The sequence below is a fragment of the Falco biarmicus genome, chromosome 6, assembly GCF_023638135.1.
Source record: "Falco biarmicus isolate bFalBia1 chromosome 6, bFalBia1.pri, whole genome shotgun sequence".
NCBI classification, from domain to species: Eukaryota; Metazoa; Chordata; class Aves; order Falconiformes; family Falconidae; genus Falco; species Falco biarmicus.
Genome location: NC_079293.1, coordinates 27,886,740 through 27,895,849, shown reverse-complemented (window position 1 = coordinate 27,895,849; position 9,110 = coordinate 27,886,740). Strand labels below are relative to the sequence as shown.

The window sequence follows — 9,110 nt, the reverse complement described above, 5'->3', positions numbered from 1 at the left end:
GTGGGTGGTGGTGACGGCCACGGCCGCCGCCGCCGCCGCCACCACCTCACTCCTTCCTTCCTTCCTTTCTTCCTTCCTTCCCGAACCGTCCCCCGCCCCACGATTTACCTCACCGACCCCCGCCCGCCCGGACACCATCTTCCCTCTCCCGCCCCCCGCGCCGGGCCGCGGCCGCTGGCTGCCGCCGGAGGGGAGCCGCCTCGTCCCGCCCACCCCGCCGAGGGGCGGGGGATTGGGCGAGCCCGCCTGTCACTCCGCGGCGGCGCCGCGCGCCGGTTGGCCGCTGGCCCCGTCAGTCAGCGGAGGGGCCGCGCCGGCCCCTTGTTGTCACGGCGCCGTGCGGGGCTGGGGCTTTTCGCGCCGTCGCCACCGTTGTTGCCGCCGCCGCGGGAGCCCGGGAGGGGAGCGGTTCCCTGGCCTCGTCGCCCGCTCTCCTGGCGCGGGGGGAGGCGCCCTCGCCATGGCCACCAGCACCACGGGCTCCACGCTGCTGCAGCCCCTCAGCAACGCTGTGCGGCTGCCCGTCGACCAGGTGAGGATGGGGAGGCGCCTGCCCCGCCGCTGCCTCCCGGGGGCTCGCCGGGGAGGGGCGGCGCCGCGCCGTGCGAGCGCCCCCGCTCCGCTCCGCGCTGTCCCGCCCCGCCCCATCCCCCCGCGGTCCCTCCATCCTCCCCGCCTCCGCCGGGCGGGGTGCCGGGGGAGGGTGGGTAGCGCCCGGCGGGGCGGCGGCGGCGGTTCCCCTCACGGACCCGCGGGTGAGGGGAGAGCGGGGCGCGGCCCGCCGGGGGGCGCCGGGGCGGGGAGCTACGGCCGCGCTCGCGCTCCGCGGGCAGGTGCGCTCGCGCCGCCGCCCGCCTCGCGCCAGCCGCCGCCCGCCCCGGCAGCGCGGCCGCATCCCGGGCACGGCCCGCCTCGCCCCGCCGGTGCGCGCCTTCGGGCGTGCCGGGCTCGGGCCGCGGGGGCTGCCGGCGCCGCCGGGCCGGCCAACTTGTTGGCATCCACCGTTCGGGCAGCTGTGGCTCCGCAGCTGGGAACGGGGCCGGTGTGGGCTCGGCGCTGCCAAGGTTGGGTAATAATTGCAGATGCAAAGCGGCGTGCTGCGCCTGGATGCGCCTGCCGGGGAGTTTTAAATGCGGCGTTAAATAACAGCGTGTGCCGCACACGGTGCGGTGGGGAATTGTATGTACTTTGTAGGCAGAGCGCTTCCCTGGTGTCTTTTGTCCGAGCGATGTAAAAATTCCTGAAGGTGGTTAATCGTGTCGTCTGCACGGAACATCAGAAGGTTACAAAATAAGATCGGGAAACTGAGGTTCGTAGAGTTTAATGACTGAAGTTGGACAAGATTGTTCGTGGGGGAAGTGGTCTAGACCTCCTAAACCCTAAATGCTTATGTGTTTATGAAGGCATAAGTAACCTGAAGTTACACCTCCTATAAATTTTGTAGCATCAGGAAATTTCGTGGGGGGAATTCTTATTTAAAAATACTTAAGAGGTCTCCATTAATGCACCAGTGAAACACAATAAGGAAAACGCTCTGTGCTTATGTAGAGGCAGATTTTGATGTTTTGGGTTTACAAAATACACCTAACAAGTGAGAAGAGTAACTGGAAGTGAAATACAGAAGAAGGAGCTTGTCTAGTGAAAGAGTTTCGGAAGTGGCTGTGAACTCTATGTTCTTTCTTTGTTTTTCTCCATTCACTCCCCTAGTCATTTGTTTGAATGGAACCTTTGGTTAAGGATACACGTAAAAAAGTATCTTCTAGAAAACTGACAAAAAGCAGGCAGGTTGAAAACCGAGCTTGCTGTGATGGAACAGATCCTATACGCACCTTGCAATGATACCTGCATCTGGGATCAATGGCACCACATGGCTCGGTGCCTCGTACATGCAGGCTGTGAGCTGCTCTTGGCAGGTGCCATGTATTTATTTCCATAAAGCGTGTAGCCTCTGCAGGGTACTATAAAACAAATAAGAGATAGCCATCTCTTTATGGTATAATGCTGGCATCGTATTCATAATATTCATAATAGTAGTCACAAGTTTAATTGCTTTGTGACGTCATGCAGCTTCTACCAAATTTGAGCGTTGATGATAATAAAGTTACTTTTTATCAAAGCCTGGAAAACTTCCCTGTATTGAATGTTTTTGCAACAGATGCTCCTGTAAAGCCAAGATGTTGTTATAAAATACCATTTGAGCTCTGTTGAAGCTTTTGTGGATGATCACAATGGAGGATGGCTAAACACATAGTTTACAAGTTTTGTTATATGCAGTTAAAAATCATACATGCTTTGTTTTTACATACCAGGGACTGTACATAATATAAGTCCAGCTGTGTATGAAGAGCACTGATTATGACTGGAGTATGAATTGAAGAATTACAAATTATGCTGCACTGAGGAGAATGAGTCTACTGCTGATTAAAAAAAAAAAAAGGCAAAGTTAAATTTTTTTGTAACCTCTCAGCTTAAGAGTCTATCTTGATACTAAGTTTGTAATACAGAAAGAATGTGAAATGTGTTCAGTGTAATCAAATCAAAGGTAGTAAAGAAGAGAATGAGGGCATAGAAGGAAAAGTGCTGATACCTTTCGCTGTGCTCAAAGATTGTGTGTAATATTCAGTGATACTGTATACATACTAGCTATGAAAATATAGCAGTGCTTTGAAAAAAGAATAACGGTTTTCTCATTGGGAGGCTGTTTATACTACTTGTTCCAAATCTGTACTGTGACTGCAATCATACCAGTACAGCAGGTACTTGGAAAGGGCACTCCACAATAATACCAGCACTCAGGACTGATGGACCTTTTTCTCCACTTCTGTGTTTCAGTTTTGACCACAAGTAGATACTGATCTTTCTATCTAAAATGTTGTCATTATGATTTATGTTTAAGCCACTGGTATCTAATTATTCTGCTATAAAGTTTTGGGTGAAGGCAAAGGCATGTAACTCGGAGGACAAATCTGCATAGCATGTGTCAATGTTACTCTACTGTCTGGGTGTTCAAACAAACGGATGGAAGAACCTTGCCTATTTGGCAACGAATGGAAGTAGAAATTTCAGTTAAAGGTGCAGCTGTTCTACCTCTAGGATTGAACTAACTAATCAGATCCATATCAGTGTGTGGACTGAGTGTGAGAAATTGATTACTTTTTTGACTTGGTAGAACTAGAGGCACAGATTTGTTTGAGAATGGCGTTGGTTATGGGCTAGGTGGAGATCAGTATAAAAAGTGGAGGATGATCACTCCCACTAGAGCCATTTGACATGCTTGTAAGCAAGAACAGTCTCCTCTGTGCCCAACTGTGTTACAAGAGAAAAGCTTTGTTGCTCTAACAGATTGCTGTTGCTAGACTTTTCTTCTTGGTACTAGAGTACTAGTTAGCTATAGGAATGGAGAAGAACTTGTTTTCTGCTTCTGTGTATATCCCCCAACAAGGTATTATGTCATAACTTGTTGCTATGTTAACCCTTCCTTTGACTCTTTTGTCTTGCGCCAAGTTAACTGAAATGGCTACTTGGAAAAGCTAGTGTTTTTTTTGGCAGGCTTCTTGTTCCAATTTTTCCATTGTTATTTTCAGTTGTTTGGTGCAAGGGAAGATGTTTGGTGTGAACAAGAACCTAGAATTATCTCTGTAGATCTGGGAATGCAAACTTATACACCTTTCTTTCGTGTTTTGCTATAAGAAAAAAAAAAAAAAAGACTTCTTGGGAGTGAAAAGCCTCACAAGAACAGTATCTTTGGGCTTTTTAGACCTACTAAGTTTCCTAAACCTAAGTTTTCTACTTGGCAAAGAAGGCATCCTGTTGACAGCTGTGTTGTCTTGGGTCCTTAATGAATCAGTGAATATTAATGTACTGCAGTATTCCTTCTGTTTTGTTAAGGGAGAGAGGGAATGAAAGTAGTTATGTCCTTCCCACCCCCTGACAAGCTGAAGAGAAGTATCAGAAAGGTTATCATAAAAACCTGGCTGCTAGAGAATCATGTGTTGCGTAATGCATTGAGGTTGTAACTTGAATTATTTTATTATAGTTGTGTCTCTCACTTAGCCTTCTGTTTTTCCTGCCTGTACTTATGTTGCTTTCTTCTTTTTCTGAGGTGAAGCCTGACAAATGGCATGTTGGACCTTGGTCTGTTTCTAGTTCTGGCACTATCTGGCTGGTTGTTGACAAATAACTTCTCCTGATGACATGTCAGCTTATCTTTCATTAAATTGGACATATTTTAAATCTGCTGTGACGTGAGAAAGATTCTAGGAGAGCAGAGCTTCTCAGCTTTAGGTGTCTGCAGGGTGAGGTCAGTTGAGAAAATAATTTTGCTTTTGCTGATTCCACCAGAGGGAGCAAAATTTTTATCTGAAAATGGGCAAAAATTATACGGGTTATTACTGCCCTTCATTTGCCATAGAAACAGACAAATATAGTAGAGGAGTAGCTGAGCAGGGGAGACAGGAGATTGACTATGACAATGTGTGAGCGTCAACTTTCTGCATGGCTTGTCTAAGAGATTGATCTTGAGATCCTGGCATGTGGTCTGAACAACTGGATCAACTAAGCTAACTTCAGTGATTATCTTCTAGATAATAAAAGAAAGAGTATGGCTTCAACTGCTAACTGTATATCTATGTGAAGATGTGTGGACTGAATAAAATGTCATGCTTATAATTATGCGCTTCACTTAAAATCGAGGATGTAAAGTTAAGCAGTGTTTTTTCAACAACAACAAAAAAAAGCCTTGCTATTTCCACGCTTTTCTTGGTTTTTTTTCCCCAGTCTAATTTTAGTTTTTACTTGAATAAATTTGTTCATTTGTGTAGAATAAATATAATTTTCTACACTACTGCTGTCAGCCTTCAAAGACTCTAAACCAACCTTTTTTAAAATAAGATTAGGCATAAAACCCCAAGTCCTCCTAACGGTGTACTGTATAAACCATGTGAGCTTCCTTAATTTAGGATCACAGGCCAGTTTGCTGCATCTACGTCTTTGCATAATTTTCTGCATATGCTTCCTTGCGCAGAGGGTTACCCGACGTGCTTTCAACATGCCCTTAACGCACTCAGTTCCACCTAAAAGCAGTTATCATTGATGTATATTAAAGCCTTTGTGTTTCACCTTGTTGCCTTCAAAGAGAGGGAGCAGGATGTTTTTTTCTGTGTATATACATATGAAATGTTTATTTTTTACACGTATGTGATTGGCAAGATATATCTGCAAATTTTTTTTACTTTATTTTGATGCTTTGAAGATGAGCCACAGCTGAAGTTCAGGTAAAAGGCTAGGCTTGGAGGTGGCGTGGGACATCATTCTACTGAGCAGCAGAATGTGCCCAATTTGCCTGCGGGGAACATCTGGATGTGTCTCCTAGTTAGATCTGTGTTATTTCACAAAGGCTTGGGCATTACTGATGTTTTTTGCCCTTACTTTATGCTCTTACTGATTGCCCTTGTTTTCTGCCAAGGCAACCTACCTAGCCTCCTGAGGACTGAAATGTTTTAGTCTGATAAAAACCTTTTTGTTTAAACATGGAGTGGAAATCAAAAAGTTTGTCCTGTATAGCTGTCCAGAATTTAGATGGCCTAATATTTGTCTTAAGCATTATGAAACTATAAAAAAAGTGAAGAGTGTCCTACGTTTTATTCTCTTTCACTGTTGATTCTTAGACTGTTGTATGCAGGTGTGAAACACAGAGCAGCACCTTACTTGATTTTTCTGATGTGACCACAGAAACTTACAAGTAATAGAAGTGAGTAAAAGTAGCATTGGTGGGCATCTAAAATCCAAACACTGAAGATAAGGGAGGAGTAGGGTAGGAAAATTGTGCCCCTACTTTGCTTTGTGCTTTCCTTATCTGCTGCTAGCAGCAGTCAGAAGAATGAAGGGTGGATGGCAAAGCCTGATCTCCCATGGCAATAGATGGAGACTGTAGTGGGTGAAAGAAGCTGGAAAAAAGTAGTCCCATTCTCCATTCTGTATGTGCTGTTCTCAATGATTGGATGTTTTGAATGGTTTGGATTCACTAGCAAAGTTTTTACTGGTTTCTTAACTTCCCTTTGAACTAGTGGAAGGTGGGTAATATGTCATCAGAAGGGTCCTAAGCTCTGCAGTGATGCCTTCCCAGATTTTAGTATTACTTTTTAGGTGTTGACTTAACTCTTTGCATATTGTTTGTTGAAATTACTGTGCAATGTGTTGAGAAGGCTGAAACTGTTAGGATAGGAGAAAAAAATTGGCAAGAAGTGACTGTCTTGAAGGAAGGAGTGGAAGCTGTAACAAACAGTTGGAAAAGAAAAGAAAGCAGACACTAGTTACAGTGTTGGAAAAGACAAGCCATTTATTAAGTGGTAGAAAGATTTAGTACAAGAAATAAATACCTCTGTAGTTCAGGTTCATGAATATTGTTGTGAGGATGTAAAGTATAGAGCTACTTCAATTTTTAGGGAGGCATCAGTGAATTTTCTTTCTGATATACTCTTGCCAATTTCATCCTGGGTATATTTTCTCCAGGTTTTCATGAAGCAGTGGAAAAACTCAAATGTAATTACAGCTCAAGGCTTCTACAGTAGACATCTAAAATAAAGTGTCTACCTGAACAGCCTATAGTCACCTGCTTTGTTTTGTCATACTATTTTTCCTGTCCTTAAGCAATTCGTTCAGGTAGGTTAAGTGTGAGCACTTCCTGACCTATGTTCACCACAGTACAAGCCAATTCTGAATTCAAAATGTGGTTCAGAAATTGCTACAAAATATTGCAGTCCTGGGTCGTTGTAAAGAAATACTGGAGTGCCCAAAGAACAGGCTAATAAACAGGAAGGCATAGAGAAGGTGACAGGAGTCGCTTATTTACTTAGTAGACAGTTACCACGGTGTTGCTTTTTGTTTGTTTTTGAAGTGTTACTGCTGTAAATCTGTTGTACCACAGCTATGTAGATCTTTTCCTCCTGGGCTTTTCCTTGGGTACAATGCTGACTTAAAACAGCAGTTCTGAAATCTGATAAAACTGAGATAGGTGAGTCATCTTTATCATTCATTAGCACTGATGTTTGTTGTCTTCGTTCATTAGTACTGATATTTGTTGACTTTAACTCCTGCTTACCTGGTTCCTGCGTTGACCTAATGAAACACTGTGATACATACTTTGCAGCCTTGATTGCAGTATGTCTTTACATTTATTATTTTGACTAACTTGCACTTTTCCTGAATAACAGTTGCCCAGGTTTTTTTCCTGTTTTCCAAGCCTTTGAATGAGGGAGTCTAAACTGGGGGTTTATTTTCTCCTGGAAGGTGAGAAAATTTACACGCACACACACAGGTGAAAACCTGTTTGCTTAATGTGGGCATCCTTACAGTATTTAGTTTACAAAGAATGTTGATGAAATTTTTCAGTATGAATATTTGATTTTTTTTCTTTGCTTTGGAAAGTACTTTAAATTCATCATTATTAGTCTTTTAGCACTTCTGCAAGTGAACATAGCTGTTTGGCAATTTCAGTTGGTCTGCAAATTTAGATAAATGCTAGTTATGCCTGCTTGTTTTAAGTGATGTTTTCAGCAGCTAAGCCATCTTCTGCAAAGGAAAACATGCACAGCTCTGCCTTTTATACTGGAATAATATAACCAAAGATGAAAAAGCTGTTTTGGTGTCACTTGCTGTAGTTGTGATTTTGGTGTTCCTTTTACTTCTAATCCAAGTGGCCTAAGCTGAAGGAGAAAGAGGTGCTCTTACTCTGAAACATGGCTTGTGAGCACACTGGTTGTTCAACTGTGGTGATATATTCTGTACTGTAATGCTACCTGTATAAATCATTCTTAATCTTTATGACCTGCCTTCTGGGTGAGTAATGCTCTTGATTCTACTGTTTCCTGTCAATCATTCACATATATATAATTAATTAATTGAAGACTAAGCATGTCACTCAAAGGGGGTTGACAGTTCAGACTATAATGAATGGGGTTTTATTCTTCACAGTGGAAAAGCTAGAAAGAAGTTGAGGCCGCCATGAATTTGCAGGAATCTATAAGAATCCCAATGATGACTGAGATGTGTAGAAGGGTATAGCCTTAGAATATGTTAACAAATGATTATCTGTAATGGGATTGAATGTAAAAAGCTAGATAAAATATTTTAATATGGAAGCATAATTCTAAAGGTTATTAAAATATTATAAAATAACATTGAATTAATTTGAAAAGCTGTAGTAGCTTGAAGTAGTACCCATTAGTACTGCGGGTTGCTGTGTATTGCAAATGTTTATGGAACTGCTGTTGTGTTCAGAGGCTTTGTAGGTGGCTGATTTCATGCAGATGATTCTGGAATTGGGAAGAGCAGGAGAATAGACGTGGAGAAGTAGAGACTGACTGGGTTCATTCAAGGGAGTGTGTGGTGAAGTCCTTTTCCTTTTTTTATCCTCCACTCCACCCCCAGCCCATCCCATGGAGAACACTGAGATGCTGACCATTTTAAAAATGGATATATTTGTTTTATTTGCTAATTAAAATGAGTGCTGCTGTTACTGGATTCCTGCAGGCTGTATGTATGAGAAAGTGTTACTTCCTGTGTTTTGTTGCTTATTTTAAGCTGGATTTCAGTTTCTCATGTATCAGCAGAGTATGAAGTACTGAGGTAGATCTTAATGGGAAAAGTGTCTGTTTCTGGTTGTGTTTGAGAAGGATACTTCCATAGATGTTAGTTATTTTGCTTTATTTTTAAACAGCTAGGAAAGTAACTTGTAAAGTTTTTACAAAATTTCAGGCACTGTAGTAGTTCTCTGAGCATTAAAATAAAAACTTGTTCAAAAACATCTGTGTCCTCTATGTTGCTGATATTCATGTGATGGAGAGTAGAGATTTTGAGGTTAATTGCTATGTGCATGTGCACCATCAGTGTGTGACAAAAAACCACACTTCTGGAAAACAGTAGCTGAGTTGGTCTTTGAAACTGTGTTTTGCCAACATAATGCCAGGCTGTTGTGTTTTGATGTTGTAAACCCTTCTTCTCTGGTAGTCTGAGTTCTGTGACTCGTAACTGGACAAACCAGTTTTTGCTTAACAGAAGCAAGTGTTTTAGGTCCTTATTGTTTTTTGAGGAAAGAAGAAAACAAAACAAAA

At 43.1% G+C, this 9,110-nt stretch overlaps 1 protein-coding gene across 1 annotated transcript in view; it reads left to right on the top strand.

The window, feature by feature from the left end:
• The first annotated feature begins 313 nt into the window (after positions 1–313).
• MBOAT2 (membrane bound O-acyltransferase domain containing 2) overlaps positions 314–9,110 on the top strand; it is a 100,622-nt gene continuing 91,825 nt past the window's right edge. The window contains exon 1 of the mRNA XM_056343756.1: positions 314–532. Coding sequence (XP_056199731.1) covers positions 461–532 — 72 coding nt within the window. The 5' untranslated portion in view covers positions 314–460. The remainder of the gene's footprint in view (positions 533–9,110) is intronic.